This window comes from Bombina bombina, chromosome 6 (assembly GCF_027579735.1).
Source record: "Bombina bombina isolate aBomBom1 chromosome 6, aBomBom1.pri, whole genome shotgun sequence".
Classification (NCBI taxonomy): Eukaryota; Metazoa; Chordata; class Amphibia; order Anura; family Bombinatoridae; genus Bombina; species Bombina bombina.
Window position 1 is genome coordinate 478,895,548 of NC_069504.1, and position 18,059 is coordinate 478,913,606.

An 18,059-nucleotide genomic window follows, 5' to 3' on the forward strand; every position below is an offset into this window, starting at 1 on the left:
TAGGATGCAGGCTCTATAGCAGTGGGGAAAAACTTTAACCCTTGCAGTACCAAAAACGGGCCAGCAATAAGCATCAGAAAAAAAAAAACAGGATTGTCATTTCCACTACCCACCAAGCTGGAGTGCGCTTCAGTGAAGTACAAGGTGGGAAAAAATCATTCTAGTTTGTCAGAATGATCCAGTGCCTCAGATAGCACTCAAAGGATCTGTAGTGTGAATCTGTAATTGCACATTGACTCCCTCTTCTGTTTCAGAGCAGCAGATGCGCTCTGTGCAGAAAACACACTATTAATAAAAAAAAATAAGAGTCTCTTGTGAGTGCTACAGTGCTAAGAATAGTGACAATAAGTATGAAGTTTTATAAATTAAGGATCTATTGAAAAGTAAATTTATGTGAAAAATGAAACTCCAAATAAATTAAAAATTCGAAGAGCCAAGGAACTAAGTGTGAAATAAAGGTCCTCCACTGCCACAAAAGACAGATTTATTATAGGCAATTAACTTAACCATAGCTATATTAAGTCTCCTGTAACATTACAAACATATACCTGCTGAAACCCTGCAGGCTATGTGCGTGCCAATCTGTGTGAAATACCTGGTTCCAGCTGCAGAAAATATTGTATACACAAAAAGAGAAGCGCTCAACCAGGGAAAGAACAACATAGTAATAGCGTGTTATATGGCTATTTACCACCCAAGAAGCAGCCTCTTTTTGCCCAGGACGTGCCATACACAGAGAAGAACTTTATTGTAGTAGATCAGACGGATCCTGACTAAACATTACAGCCACCCCTGAAATATCAGGCAATCCTTCTCTAAATGAGAGCCATAGCAAACCACAGGCGCACATTTTGGCCTCGTCAGTGAGGTGCAATCATATCTAGGCACATTGGGCAACTGTTCCACTCTGGTTTTGCGCATTACCCTTAGGAAGACTTCACCAAGGGTCATAATTTGCATACACAAAAAGAAGCACTCAACCAGGGAACGAACAATAGCATAATAGCTTTTCCTATGGCTAGTTACCACCCCAGAAGCAGGCTCTTTTTGCCCAGCAAAGTGTTTCTCTGTGAAAAGTGCATGCTGGGCAAAAAGAGGCTGCTTCTAGGGTGGTAACTAGCCATAGAAACGCTATTGAACATTCCCTGGTTGAGCGCTTCTCTCTGTTTGTGTATGCAGAAAACATTGCATCCAGTGGTTAGCCCATCCAGTGCTGAACACGTTAAAGCAGAAGATAAAAGCAGGAGTCTATCGATGATCCAATGTAGCCCCCTCATATGCCAATTTGTTCATGAGTGGTTTTGAGAACAAATTTGTCTACACTAATCAGCCATTCATCAGCTATTGTAAGCTGTGGCAAAGGTATATAGATGATATTTTTGGCATATGGGGGGGCTCATTGGAGTCCCTGATACAGTTTGTTGAGGATATCAATGCCTTTATGACAGGCCTAAGATTTACCATTACTTACTCTTTCCAAAAGATCAATTTTTTGGATACAACTGTATATCGACATGGAAATACATTAAGTACAGATCTATATGTAAAACCCACAGATAGAAATACTCTGCTGCGATATGAAAGTTTTCATCCTGACACTGTTTTTAAATCCATACCCAGGAGTCAACTTTTGCGTACTAAAAGAATAGTCAGAGATCAGAAAGTATTGCCAGAAAGACTAGCGTCTATGGGCAATAAATTTATCCAAAGAGGATATCCAAAAGAAAATATTGCTAAAAATAATCAGGATTTGGATAGAATACATGATAAAAAACAAACAGAGAAAGGAACAGATAGATTAGTGCTTTCAATGGAATACAGTGACAAGAGTAATGACATCTTTAGAATAGTAAGAAAATATTGGCACCTTTTGTCAAAATATAATCCTGAGATAGAATCATTTAAACTTCACCCTATGCCATCATATAGAAGGGTAAAAAAATCTTAGGGATCACATAGTAAAAGCTGATATAGGTACAACTAAAATGTCTGATGTAGATTATTTAACTACCCCTAATAAAGGCCGTTACCCCTGCTTACACTGTGCTCAATGCAATTCAGTTATAAAAGGGAAATATTTAGCACAAAATGACAAAAGAAAGCAATATACAATCAATGGGTTATATACATGCCAAACTAATTATGCAATCTACCTACTTAAATGCCCATGTGGCCTTTGTTACATTGGCGAGACCACCCAAGCCGCCAGGGATAGGTTTAGTCAACATAAAGCATCCATTAAATCAAAAGATATGTCACTTCCAGTATCTGCACATTTTACAATTATGGGTCATACAGTAAGCCAGCTTCGCTTTCAAGTGATTGACCATATCCCCCATCATAGAAGAGGGGGTAATAGGGAATTAAAATTAAAACAGAAAGAAGTATGGTGGATTAAACGTTTGAACACACTACATCCATATGGTCTGAATAGAGATTATGATTTGTATTTGTTTTTAGAATGGTTTTAAATGATGGAATATATTCTGGTACCACTAGAGGTCACTGTGTTATTGAAATTTATAAACCTGGATAGGTATGGGTTAAACAAATTAATATTGAGAATTGAAGCCTGATTGGTCCAGATACCCTTTTTAAAGTCTGTCTGTTTTTAACTTATGCATGATTAAGGACTATGTAGGTCCGAAACGTCGCTTTTTACTGGTTGCTAAACCTCAAATAAAGATTTTTCACCTTTAAAAGATTGTGTACTGTGGTGCCGTTATCTGTTTTTTTACATGGAATATATATATATATATATATATATATATATATATATATATATATATATATATATATATATATATATATATATATATTTTATTTTTATTTTTTTAACACACACGCCAGTGAGTCAGCATCAAAAACATAATTTATGCTTACCTGATAAATTTATTTCTCTTGTGGTGTATCCAGTCCACGGATCATCCATTACTTGTGGGATATTCTCCTTCCCAACAGGAAGTTGCAAGAGGATCACCCACAGCAGAGCTGCTATATAGCTCCTCCCCTAACTGCCATATCCAGTCATTCGACCGAAACAAGCCGAGAAAGGAGAAACCATAGGGTGCAGTGGTGACTGTAGTTTAATTAAAATTTAGACCTGCCTTAAAAAGACAGGGCGGGCCGTGGACTGGATACACCACAAGAGAAATAAATTTATCAGGTAAGCATAAATTATGTTTTCTCTTGTAAGGTGTATCCAGTCCAAGGATCATCCATTACTTGTGGGATACCAATACCAAAGCTTAAGTACACGGATGAAGGGAGGGACAAGGCAGGCTTAAATGGAAGGAACCACTGCCTGTAGAACCTTTCTCCCAAAAAAAAGCCTCCGAAGAAGCAAAAGTGTCAAATTTGTAAAATTTTGAAAAGGTATGAAGCGAAGACCAAGTCGCCGCCTTGCAAATCTGTTCAACAGAAGCTTCATTTTTAAAGGCCCAGGTGGAAGCCACAGCTCTAGTAGAATGAGCTGTAATCCTTTCAGGAGGCTGCTGTCCAGCAGTCTCATAGGCTAAGCATATTACGCTCCGAAGCCAAAAAGAAAAAGAGGTTGCCGAAGCTTTTTGACCTCTCCTCTGTCCAGAGTAAACAACAAACAGAGTAGATGTTTGGCGAAAATCTTTAGTAGCTTGTAAGTAAAACTTTAAAGCACGGACCACGTCCAGATTATGTAAAAGGCGTTCCTTCTTTTAAGAAGGATTAGGACACAATGATGGAACAACAATCTCTTGATTGATATTCTTGTTAGAAACTACCTTAGGTAAAAACCCAGGTTTTGTACGCAGAACTACTTTATCTGAATGGAAAATCAGATAAGGAGAATCACATTGTAAGGCAGATAACTCAGAGACTCTCCGAGCCGAGGAAATAGCCATTAAAAACAGAACTTTCCAAGATAAAAGTTTGATATCAATGGAATGAAGGGGTTCAAACGGAACCCCTTGAAGAACTTTAAGAACCAAGTTTAAGCTCCATGGGGGAGCAACAGGTTTAAACACAGGCTTAATTCTAACCAAAGCCTGACAAAAAGCTTGAACGTCTGGAACTTCTGCCAGACGCTTGTGCAAAAGAATAGACAGAGCAGAAATCTGTCCCTTTAAAGAACTAGCTGATAATCCTTTTTCCAAACCCTCTTGGAGAAAGGACAATATCCTAGGAATCCTAACCTTACTCCATGAGTAATTCTTGGATTCACACCAATAAAGGTATTTACGCCACATCTTACGGTAGATTTTCCTGGTAACAGGCTTTCGTGCCTGTATAAGGGTATCAATGACTGACTCGGAGAAGTCACGCTTTGACTGCATGGAGATTGAACGCTTGATTTTATCAGTCTCAGAGAAATTAGATTCGGATGATTGAAAGGACCTTGTAGTAGGTGGTCTTGTCTCAGAGGCAGGGTCCATGGTGGAAAGGATGACATGTCCACTAGGTCTGCATACCAGGTCCTGCGTGGCCACGCAGGCGCTATCAAGATCACTGATGCTCTCTCCTGTTTGATTTTGGCAATCAGTCGAGGGAGCAGAGGAAACGGTGGAAACACATAAGCCAGGTTGAAGAACCAAGGCGCTGCTAGAGCATCTATCAGTTCCGCTTCTGGGTCCCTGGACCTGGATCCGTAACAAGGAAGCTTGGCGTTCTGGCGAGACGCCATGAGATCCAGTTCTGGTTTGCCCCAACGATGAACCAATTGAGCAAACACCTCCGGATGCAGTTCCCACTCCCCCGGATGAAAAGTCTGATGACTTAGAAAGTCCGCCTCCCAGTTCTCTACACCTGGGATATGGATTGCTGATAGGTGGCAAGAGTGAGTCTCTGCCCAGCGAATTATCTTGGAGACTTCTAACATCGCTAGGGAACTCCTGGTTCCCCCTTGATGGTTGATGTAAGCCACAGTCGTGATGTTGTCCGACTGAAATCTGATGAACCTCAGGGTTGCTAACTGAGGCCAAGCTAGAAGAGCATTGAATATTGCTCTTAACTCCAGAATATTTATTGGGAGGAGTTTCTCCTCCTGAGTCCACAATCCCTGAGCCTTCAGGGAATTCCAGACTGCACCCCAACCTAGAAGGCTGGCATCTGTTGTTACAATTGTCCAATCTGGCCTTCGAAAGGTCATACCTTTGGACAGATGGACCCGAGATAGCCACCAGAGAAGAGAATCTCTGGTCTCTTGATCCAGATTTAGCAGAGGGGACAAATCTGTGTAATCCCCATTCCACTGACTGAGCATGCATAGTTGCAGCGGTCTGAGATGTAGTCGCGCAAATGGCACTATGTCCATCGCCGCTACCATCAAGCCGATTACTTCCATACACTGAGCCACCGAAGGGCGCGGAATAGAATGAAGAACACGGCAAGATTTTAGAAGCTTTGATAACCTGGATTCTGTCAGGTAAATCTTCATTTCTACAGAATCTATCAGAGTCCCTAGAAAGGAGACTCTTGTGAGTGGGGATAGAGAACTCTTTTCCTCGTTCACCTTCCACCCATGTGACCTGAGAAATGAGGGGAACTATGTCCGTATGTGACTTGGCAATCTGAAAGCTTGACGCCTGTATCAGGATGTCGTCCAGATAAGGGGCCACTGATATACCTAGCGGTCTTAGGACCGCCAGAAGCGATCCCAGAACCTTTGTAAAGATTCTTGGAGCTGTAGCTAACCCGAAGGGAAGAGCCACAAATTGGTAATGCCTGTCTAGAAAGGCAAACCTTAGGAACCGATGATGATCTTTGTGAATCGGTATGTGAAGGTAAGTATCCTTCAAATCCACTGTGGTCATGTACTGACCCTCCTGGATCATAGGTAGGATGGTCCGAATAGTTTCCATTTTGAACGATGGAACTCTGAGGAAATTGTTTAAGATCTTTAGATCCAAAATGGGTCTGAAGGTTCCCTCTTTTTTGGGAACCACAAACAGATTTGAATAAAAACCCTGTCCCTGTTCCGACTGTGGAACTGGACAGATCACTCCCATAACTAGGAGGTCTTGCACACAGCGTAAGAATGCCTCTTTCTTTATCTGGTTTACAGATAATCTCGAAAGGTGAAATCTCCCTTGAGGAGGGGAAGCTTTGAAGTCCAGAAGATATCCCTGAGATATGATCTCCAACGCCCAGGGATCCTGAACATCTCTTGCCCATGCCTGGGCGAAGAGAGAAAGTCTGCCCCCTACTAGATCCGTTAACGGATAGGGGGCCGTTCCTTCATGCTGTCTTAGAGGCAGCAGCAGGCTTTCTGGCCTGCTTGCCTTTGTTCCAGGACTGGTTAGGTTTCCAGCCCGACTTGGATTGAGCAAAAGTTCCCTCTTGTCTTGTAGCAGAGGAAGTTGATGCTGCACCTGCCTTGAAGTTTCGAAAGGCACGAAACTTAAACTGTTTGGCCTTTGATTTGGCCCTGTCTTGAGGAAGGGTATGACCCTTACCTCCAGTAATGTCAGCAATAATTTCCTTCAAACCAGGCCAGAATAGGGTCTGCCCCTTGAAGGGAATGTTAAGTAATTTAGACTTTGAAGTCACGTCAGCTGACCAAGATTTAAGCCATAATGCCCTACGCGCCTGAAGTTTAGTCAAATGAACAATGGCGTCAGAAACAAAAGAATTAGCTAGCTTAAGTGTTCTAAGCTTGTCAAGTATTTCAGTCAATGGAGTAGCTGTCTGAAAGGCCTCTTCCAGAGACTCAAACCAGAACGCCGCAGCAGCAGTGACAGGCGCAATGCATGCAAGGGGCTGCAGGATAAAACCTTGTTGAATAAACATTTTCTTAAGGTAACCTAATTTTTTTATCCATTGGATCTGAAAAAGCACAACTGTCCTCGACAGGGATAGTGGTACGTTTTGCTAAAGTAGAAACTGCTCCCTCCACCTTAGGGACCGTCTGCCATAAGTCCCGTGTGGTGGCGTCTATTGGAAACATTTTTCTAAAAATAGGAGGGGGGGAAAACGGCACACCGGGTCTATCCCACTCCTTATTAATGATTTCTGTAAACCTTTTAGGTACTGGAAAAACATCAGTACACACCGGCACTGCATAGCATTTATCCAGTCTACACAATTTCTCTGGTACTGCAATTGTGTCACAGTCATTCAGAGCAGCTAACACCTCCCCAAGCAATACACGGAGGTTCTCAAGCTTAAATTTAAAAGTAGAAATATCTGAATCAGGTTTCCCCGAATCAGAAATGTCACCCACAGACTGAAGCTCTCCTTCCTCAGCTTCTGTATATTGTGACGCAGTATCAGACATGGGCCTTAAGGCATCTGCGTGCTCTGTACTACGTCTAACCCCAGAGCTATCGAGCTTTCCTCTGAATTCCGGCAGTCTGGCTAATACCGCTGACAGGGTATTATCCATGATTGCCGCCATGTCCTGCAAAGTAATCGCTATGGGCGTCTTTGATGTACTTGGCGCCATTTTAGCGTGAGTCCCTTGTGCGGGAGTCAACGGGTCTGACACGTGGGGAGAGTTAGTCTTTTTTAAAGATATAAGCTGATCTTTATTGTTTAAAGTGAAATCAATACATTTAGTACACATTATCATATGGGGTTCCACCATGGCTTTTAAACATCATGAACAAGGAGTTTCCTCTATGTCAGACATGTTTATACAGACTAGCAATGAGACTAGCAAGCTTGGAAAACACTTTACATCAAGTTAAACAAGCAATATAAAAAACCGTTACTGTGCCTTTAAGGGAAACAAATTTTGCTAAAATTTGAAATAACAGTGAAAAAAGGCAGTTAAACTAACGAAATTTTTACAGTGTATGTAACAAGTTAGCAGAGCATTGCACCCACTTGCAAATGGATGATTAACCCCTTAATACAAAAAACGAATTAACAAATTGAAAAAAACGTTTTTTAAACAGTCACAACAACTGCCACAGCTCCACTGTGGCTTTACCTTCCTCAATATATGACTTTTGAAGCCTTTTGAGCCCTTCAGAGATGTCCTAAAGCATGCAGGGGACTGCTGAGGGAAGCTGAATGTGTCTGTCTGTAATTTTAACTGCGCAAAAAAAGCGCTAAAATAGGCCCCTCCCACTCATATTACAACAGTGGAAAGCCTCAGGAAACTGTTTCTAGTCAAATCAAGCCAGCCATGTGGAAAAAACTAGGCCCCAATAAGTTTTATCACCAAAGCATATATAAAAACGATTAAACATGCCAGCAAACGATTTATATTGCACATTAATCAGAGTATATACCTCTGATAGCAAGCCTGATACTAGTCGCTATTAAATCACTGTATTTAGGCTTAACTTACATTAATCTGGTATCAGCAGCTTTTTTCTAGCAAATTCCATCCCTAGAAAAACTTAAACTGCACATAACTTATTGCAGGATAACCTGCACGCCATTCTCCCTCTGAAGTTACCTCACTCCTCAGACATATGTGAGAACAGCAGTGGATCTTAGTTACTTCTGCTAAGATCATAGAAAAACGCAGGCAGATTCTTCTTCTAAATGCTGCCTGAGATAAAATAGTACAACTCCGGTACCATTTAAAAACAATAAACTTTTGATTGAAGAAAAAACTAACTATATTACACCACTTTCCTCTTACTACCTCCAGCTATGTTGAGAGTTTGCAAGAGAATGACTGGATATGGCAGTTAGGGGAGGAGCTATATAGCAGCTCTGCTGTGGGTGATCCTCTTGCAACTTCCTGTTGGGAAGGAGAATATCCCACAAGTAATGGATGATCCGTGGACTGGATACACCTTACAAGAGAAATATTATTCCCATTATCACGAATTATAGTGCAGATCATAATATAATCAAAAAGATAATAAAAAAACACTGGCCCCTCTTAAAAGAAGACAACATAATTGGGAAACACCTGGCAGATAAACCAACTTTTATTTTTCGAAGAGCGAATAATTTTAAAATGCAGCTAGCTCCCATTGAACTGAAAAGGAATAAAAATCCAACTCAGAAAGACTTAGAGGGTAAAATACCAGCAGGTTTTTTTCCATGTTATACGTGTAAGGCCTGTCAACACAGCTCTAAATTGAAGACTTTAAAAATAAACAGCTCAGAAATTAATTTTCGAATTAAAGATCTAATTAGGTGCAATCATAAAAATATTATTTATGCATTAAAATGTACACGTAATCTTTTTTATTTTGGTGAAACCACTAGATCCCTAAAGGATAGAATTAGGGAACACTTGTTGTGTATAGAAAAAGGTAGGGATGACACTTCACTTTATAAACATTTTAAAGAAAAACATCACAGGGACACTAAAGCACTTAATTTCTGGGGGATAAAAAAAGTCAAAGGACATTGGAGAGGAGGTAACACAGAAAAATCACTCTTAATACAAGAAGCTGAATTGATTTACAAATACGACACTTTATTTCCAAAAGGCCTCAACTCAGAATTGGACCTTTCCCCATTTTTATTTGAATAAATCTGTTCAGTAGCACTTTTTATTCACATGCACATGCACTTTACATACTTTCAATTATTTTGATAGGTTCACACTTTTTTTATACTGTTAATTTACTTTCATCTATATATTCATTCACTTATTTATAAGATATTTTATATTTATCTTCTTGACATAATGTAAATATATTTTTATAGCATATATGTTCACTCAAGGGAGTGCCTAATAATATATAAGACAATTTCTCTTAGCTTATAATTATATTCAGAACGAGCAACTCACAAAACCAGTATGGTTTTTTGTTACAATACAGCCGTTATTGTTTATGTAATGCACAGACAGCTTTTTTATATTTAATGTCTTTAATATATAATTTGTTATCAACAAGCACATAAAATCTATAATGATTCACCAAGGATATACCACCTTAATTGCAAAGAGGGTGTTACCTAGCAACTAAAGGAAATAGATCTCAAAGGGAGAAGTAATGAAGATACCACCTTAACCACCTGGAGGGTGTTACCTTTACAACTGAATGCATTAACCAATTACAAATGAATGGATCACTATAAAAGGCTCTCAGTTACCTGTCACATGCATCTTGATAAAGCCCAAGGGAGGGTGAAACGCGTCGCTTGCATATGTGACACTGACATTGTATCTTTGAAACACTAAGGGATATCTCAGTACAGCCTGTACTGCAACTTTAACCCGGGTTACCAGTATCTTTGTATATCCCAAGGTAAGGGATAACTTGTGCCCTACCAGTTTATTGGAACAACGGATACATCTACAGCAGTTAAATCTGCTCTTGCAGCAAGTTTTCATCAGCACACAGCAATCAGCTGTTTTCTTTCTCACGCTGCTGGAACGACAATCTATTACCTGAGAAGAGCGGAAGTTTGTGACGTCAGACGCCGACTCACATGTGCAGAGGTCTGTACACTTCTACTTTCCAGGAACGGCAGTCACTACAGCCGAGGTCCAAGCTTTGACCGTAAGATTTCCTTTCCTCGGTAACACCCTCCGAGTACCCTCTTGACTCACGGTACAGTACATTGTATCTGTTTGTGGCACCAATTTGTTACGAATTCAAGCCGTAATGCTACAATATTGATGCTCATTTGCACACGGCCATTTGCACTGTGATTATATTTCTGAACTTGGTGCTTGTTTTTATTAATAATCCTTGCTTTTATGAATATTATCAGTGTTATGCCATACATTTAAGATTATGATTGTTTTTTAACATTTATTTACATCCTACTAATTGTTAGCTGCTATTTGCAAATATTTGCACGGACTACTATTTTTTATATAAGGGAGACGTCCCTACCGCTAATTTCTATATATGTTTTTATGTAATTTGTCTATTTCATTTAATAAATTTAAATATCTTTTAATGTGGTGTGTATACTTTTAGCTTGTTAGCACACTTTCTCTATCTTGAGGCTTAGGCTTCGTTATTGGTCAAGAGAAATATTATTGCCAATACCTATAATTCACATAAATGTCAACTCAAGATTTAAAAATATAATAATGCAAGCACAGATTTGGCAGAATTTGTTGAAAAATGAAAATAAATAGGAAGTTATTTATTTTTCATTTTAAAATTGCATACCAGAGTCCTGGAGAAAAAACAATCGCAATGCCACTATTTAAAATAGCAAAATAGCTCTGACACATAATTACAGCCCTGTAGACCTGATGTTAAAAGAGGCTTTTTGAAAGGATAATACATAGGAATATGACCAGGAAACCATAAAACAGGGATAGAACAGTCTCAATCATTTACCAACGTAGCTTGCTATGTAAAAAGCGAAAATAGACTACTGAACAACAGTTTAAAATAAACAGAGGACAAACATGTATGACAGCAGGTGCTCATAACCTTCCTCAACAGTGACAGTTGTAAAAACAAAAAAAAAAAACACATTTACAAACAATATAAAGAAACTCTTATAACCCAAAGTACTTTTTGTTCAAAAAATTATATATAAGTAGTTCTAAAATGTTATTTTTGTATCCATTACTTGCTTAAAGTGATTGTAAAGTATAATGAATTAAAGCTGAGTATTAAAAGATACTCTTAAAGGAATAGTATACTCAAAATTAAACTTTCATGATTCTGATAGAGCATGCAATTTTAAGCAACTTATACATACATTTTTGTTATGGTAAACAGACCGCCAATCCTCCGCCCGCTTCTCCTTCTGTATTTTGCAGATCAATGACGAATCTGGCTTCCACCAATCATTGCGGGTCCCCAATGGCATCCAGCTCGTGGGGCACGCAACGATTGGAGGAAGCCGGCTTCGTCATCGATCTGCAAAATACAGGAGAAGCAGGCAGAGGATCGGCGGTCTGTTTACTGTAACAAAAAGGTAAGTATGTTTATAAAGTTTAATTAATTAAAAGTACCCCTGTTTTGAATAGTATTTTTTTTAATACTGGGCTTAAATTCATTATACTTTACAATTACAAAGAGCATACACGTGTTTTGAGCACTATATGACAGCAATGATTACACTTTATAAAATTTAAACAGCCCATAAAAATAAAATAGTAGTAAAATTGAAGAACAGAATTCTAAATTGACAAACAGTTCTCATTTCAGTCCTTAGTACTCAACAGTGCAGCAGGCTGATGTGCCTCATGGTCTGTATGTATAGGTCAAGTTCACAATTACTCTGCTTGGTAACTTACACACTAACTTCCCCCTGGCTCCTTGTATGGTAGGTCCTGAGACCAGCAGTTTTTCCATTGCGAAGCTCTACACCTGGCAAATCTTTAAAATAGCTGCAGAACTGCTGAATGTTGCTGTAGGAAAATAAAATAAGTTATTTTATAACACAATAAATGATTACTTAAAGAATTAATGCAATAGTAGCTGCATACATGTGACAGGCTAATAAAATGCAGGTATTTTTTTATTATGTTAAATGCATTCATTGTTGCAGGGCAAAAAGCTATTTAGTTGTAGTCTAAATAGGAGTGAATGTAATAACCCACCAGTGATTGTCTTTTATAATTCTTGCTACTGATTAATAATAAAGTACATATTGTAGATTTGTATTACAATTCATCTTCACCCAACTAAAGGAATACATGACTTCAGCACATTACAAGCCTAAATTTCCACTTACCTAAGAGACTGCAGAATTGCATTCATAAAGCAGGTATTGCCAAGATTTCTAAGGCCGGTAGCAGACATACCTGTGGTACTTCCCTGAACAGTATAAAAGACAGTATTACTATAACAATATTTTTTAGTCCAATATTGAGGGAAATGTCATCACTACAAAAAGTGTAAAACAAATCAAATGACATTTTTACAACAAATTGTTGGGCTTTCTGCCTTCCAGCTTAAAGGAACAGGAAAACCCAACATTTTCTTTCAAGATTTGGACAGAACATACAATTTCAAACAACTTTCTAATTTACTTCTATTATCAAATTTGCTTCAATATCTTGCTATCCTTTGCTGAAGGAACAGCATTGCACTACTAGCAGCTAGCTGAATACATCTAGTTAGCCAATCACAAGAGAATGATGTGTGCAGGCACCAATCAGCAGCTAGCTCCCACTAGTGTAAGATATGTGCATATTCTTTTTCAACTAGGGATACTAAGAGAACGAAGCAAATTTGAAAATAGAATTGAATTTAAACGGCTCTTCAAATTACATGCACTATTTGAATCATGCAAGTTTGATTTTGACTTTCCTCTCCCTTTAAAGGAATATGAAAGTGATGCATTTCAGTTTTTATAAGAAGCATTTTTTCATTACATGTGTATCAACAGTGATACTTTATACTAGAGGTAAAACACAGCTAGTAAAAGTATACCTGTTTTAGTGATAAATGCACAGGTCTGAAGAGACACATACTCTAAGAATTACTAAGAACATATGCAAAGTCACTCATGGTCATGAACAGAAATATTCCAGTGAGGCTAAGGATGTGCTGCAATATTTGAAAGGTTTGAAAAGAAAAAACTATTTCACACGCACATTAGTGTATACTTCTTGGTAACAAGCATAGTGGCTATATCAAAGGAGTGTATACAAATTACTTTTAAAGGGGACAATAAACACCTGGAGATTTTAATATAAAATGTATAGCATACTTGTATTATTTATCTCACAAGATCAAGAATTCCGCCGTCAGCTGGATTAAAAAGTCCAAGATTATTACAAGTCTTTTAAAAATATGATAGGACAATCCACATGTAAAAGAGCCAACTGAGAATCAGCTGGCTTACGCATTTCGGCTAACAAGCCATAGCCTAATGCCCAAGAGAAAAAAAGAAACTCCATTTAAAAAAAACAAATATATATATATATATATATATATATATATATATATATATATATATATATATATATATATATATATTATATACACACACACACACACACACATATACATATACAAAAATTGGTGTATGTGCACTCTCACCAACAATGACAACTGTCAGGGTGCTTTAAGGGAATTGTAGAAATGCAAAAAAGGAAGCACTCACTGATCCTTCTCCAACTGTGGCAAACAAATTTAATGTAGTTTTAGTGATGTTTCGGGACAACAGCAATCCCTTCCTCTGACAAGTTAACAATGTGCAAAAATCAGCCTTCCATTTTGCATCAGAATCTGATAAGTCATGCAAAGCAACTCTAACACTGCGTTCTATCTTTGGTTACCATGGATACCTTGTTTATTTACATCTGAATCGATCTGATAGTAGCTAGCGGCGATGACCTATTGTTGGTATGTGATACATACATGTGGTATTATTGTTGTTACTCTGCCGGCCACTTAGTTGGGGACATTGTTTTGGTTTCATTATTTGTCAGCGTTAGGAGGAGACACAGTCAAGGGCGGTATTCCGGTATAAATATTTATCGTTATTAACAACCGCTATCGTTAGAATGATTTTGACTGATGGTAGCTTGATATTTTTATGCGACACACTAGAGTGTACTGTTGTGTGAATACAATAATTTATTCTATAGTCTTGATCAGTTGATAATTCAGTGAGCAGACGAGTGATCGTTTCCATTACATTGAGGAGGGTTGATCTGATTTGTTGTTCCTCCAGGCGTCCTTAGTGACAGGGGGGAGTAAGCCATGGCTGCTTTGCATGACGTATCAGATTCTGATGCAAAATGGATGCTGATTGGCCAGGAGGCTAACATTAAGTTTGTTTTTTTTTTGTTTAAATTTTGTCTTTCTATGCTTTTTATAACCTGCCATTAAACATATGTCCGATTGGGGCATGATCACCTCTATGAGAGATTATTCTGGGTATGATTTTATTTAGGTTTTTGGTCACTGAAGGGGTGTGATTATCATTCGGCCTGGATTGGCTGATCTTGAGGGGAGTGTTATCTGGGGCCTATTTAAAGGCTGATTTTTGCACATTGTTAACTTGAGAGAGGAAGGGATTGTTGTCCCGAAACATCACTAAAACTACATTAAATTTGTTTGCCACAGTTGGAGAAGGATCAGTGTGTGTGTGTATATATATATATATATATATATATATATATATATATATATATATATATATATATATATATATATATATATATATATATATATATATATATATATATATATTTTGAGATCTATTAATAAATACATAGAACATTCTGCAGAAAATTGGAATGTTACATATGTATAGGAAATACATAGTTAAAACCTTTATTAAATATAAATATTGCATAAATGTTTTTTCCCCATTTACTTAAAAGGGGCAGTCAAGTCCAAAATAAAAACTTTCATGATTCAAATAAGGCATGTAATTTTAAACAACTTTCCAAGTTACTTTTAGCCCTAATTTTGCTTTGTTCTCTTGGTATTCTTAGTTGAAAACTAAACCTAGGAGGTTCATATGCTAATTTCATAGAACTTGAAGGCCGCCTCTAAGCTGAATGCATTTTGACCACTAGAGGGTGTTAGTTCATGTGTTTCTTATAGATAACATTGAGCTCATGCACGTGAATTTACCCAGGAGTAAGCACTCAAATGCAAGTCTGTCAAAAGAAGTGAAATAAGGGGGCAGTCTGCAGAGGCTTAGATACAAGGTAATCAGAGGTAAAACGTGTATAATTGTAACTGTTGGATATGCAAAACTGGAGAATGGGTAATTAAGGGATTATCTATCTTTCAAAACAACAATTCTGGTGTTCACTGTCCCTTTAACAGAAAAGGGCTCTAATGCACTTCTATATTTATGTTTACATATGTATTTGGGTGTTTATATATACTGTACACTGTCAGAAAAAAGGGTACGGTTGGGGTACGTTTGTGAACACTTAGGGTACAACTGCTGTGGTTGTACCCTCAATGGATCATAATTACACCTTAAGGAACTAATATGTACCATTTAGCGGTAAATAAGGTACAAATATGTTTCCAACTGTCTAATGGTCCATGTCTGTACTATTTAATCCCCCCCAAAAAGGTACAAATTACTTGTGTGACTAAAAGGTTGAGGGGGTGGGTGGTTCAAGGCTGCCAAACCCTGCAAGTCCATATAATTTGTGCACCTCAATTATTAATTGCACATAACTGGCAGTCACCAAAAATTAATTCAACATACATGTTGTACAACAAAATAATTAATGTTCAATGGTTGTTGGTAATATGCAAGAGGTGGGCAAAGCAACAAAAAATACTTAACCCATATCTTCAATGATACTGTGTTGCTGGTTCTAGATCACACATAAGCTCTTAACATTGTAATCTTTATATTTAGAGCATCAAGATGATAAATCTTAAAGATAAAGCAAATGTATTAACTAAAATCAGAGAAATTTGTTCGTTTTAAACGCTATAAAATAAAGAGCTTTTTAAGAACCTGTTTTTTTTAAAAAAAAAAATAAAAAAAAAATGTAACCATTCCCCAGTCACATACATGGACATTGTGTAACATGCCATAGCACCATCTATTGGTTGAAAGTTCCTTGACATGTGTAACACAGCTCCATCTATTGGTAGAAGGTTCATCACTGAAATGTGTACTGGGGAAATAGACTAATTTGCATAGAGTGACAATTCAATGTATGGTTGTAAGTTATCCCTCCCCTGAATCCCTCTTCCTTTCCTTACATTTTTATTACAGGTCACCCTAAGTTAAATGGGGTGTTAGAATCTAGTACAGAGTAAAATAAAACAGGTTGAGTAGCTTCTTTTGGAACTGGTCGTTTATCCTGGTTCTTTCAGGAATTCCTGTAGCAGTTTTAGGACCTGCTATTTGGCTACACTAACCAAAAATATACAATTGATTGGCTATTGTAATACTGTCTGAAAAAGTACACATAAAATGAATGCATATTTGAATGTTATATAATACATTTGATGGAACAGCATTCTAATATGCTGTGTAGAGTACAAATTTGCCATCATGAGGTACAGAGGGCTTGTCACTGGGGCAGTACACTTAAAAGGCCACATTTGCACCATTTTTCAAGGGTACATTATGGTACCATAGCACTGAGGTCCAATTCTAGTCACCAGTCGTACATATTTGCCTTTGAAAAGAACAATCTGCAAGGGGAACCAATTTGTACCCATGTTAAAGGGACAGTATACTGTAAAATAGTTTTTCCCTTAATGTGTTTACAATTGCTTTTTTTACCAACTGCAGAGTAAAAAAAAATTATGAAAATTAGCTTTTTAAGGCTTATTTGTGTATATTAAAGCTCTGATTTTGTGTTTTGAAGCCACAACCTAATAAAATGGGTTGAGCTTGTAGGTATAATCAGATCTCATTACTGTATCACATTGTGCACATATACCTGCTTCTTTATCTTATATCTGTCCTTAAAACAATCACTAGTACTTTGAGAGAACAATGGAAAATCAACATTTTATTACCTTATCTCTGCTATATCGCACTGGGAGTGAAATTTCTTCTGCTGGCTGTGTTTACAAAGCTTATCTATAGCTGGTACGCGTGGCCACAAACTTTCAGAATAGGTGGGGATACCACATGCTAAATCAACAATTTCAAATGCCAATATAAGGGTAAAGGAGCTACTTGTAAACAATTTAATACACTCCAGCAGGTAAAGTGGATCATTGGGAACAAATTAAAGGGGAGAAAATTTTTGAGTAAACTGTCCCTTTAAAGAGTACAGCGGTTGTACCTTTAAGGGTACTGGCCCCAGTGACAAGCTGTTGTACCCCTAAAGGTACAATTTTTGCACATTTTTTCTGACAGTGTACATAAATATACATCTTGAGAAATGTATATGCATGTATCTCAATGTTAAAGCATATCTTTGAGCCCTCGTAACTTTTGAGTGCAATATTTTTTATGAATAATTTTTATTAGATCATGTTATTATGAGTAAGTGTACTTTGTAATGTATTTTTTATGTGTTTTGTGACACTTATGTTTTGTGAAACAGTTAACCACAGCACTGAGGATGCAGTCATCATTCTAGCGTAAATAGTGAATGCGCTCAAGCAATCACATTTACTTCCAACTTGTTATATAGGCACAATTTAACCTGCACACAAACTATTGTGAAACCCTAACATTGCTTGCGCGCAAACGTTTATGCTCCACTGAAAATATGGCCCTTAATATGGTATAAATACTTCAGTAATGCAATACATACTTTTTCCACCAATGTCATTAAAGCATATAAAAAC

General features: G+C 37.7%; 1 protein-coding gene across 2 annotated transcripts in view; it reads right to left on the reverse strand.

Moving 5' to 3' along the window:
• The window catches only part of USP3 (ubiquitin specific peptidase 3), a 172,534-nt gene that overhangs the window by 127,493 nt on the left and 26,982 nt on the right, over positions 1-18,059 (reverse strand). For both annotated transcript variants that reach the window (XM_053717294.1, XM_053717293.1), the window contains exons 6-7: positions 12,544-12,626; positions 12,104-12,217 (exon numbers count right to left, since the gene is read on the reverse strand). In XM_053717294.1, the coding sequence (XP_053573269.1) occupies positions 12,104-12,217; positions 12,544-12,626 (197 nt within the window). The remainder of the gene's footprint in view (positions 1-12,103; positions 12,218-12,543; positions 12,627-18,059) is intronic.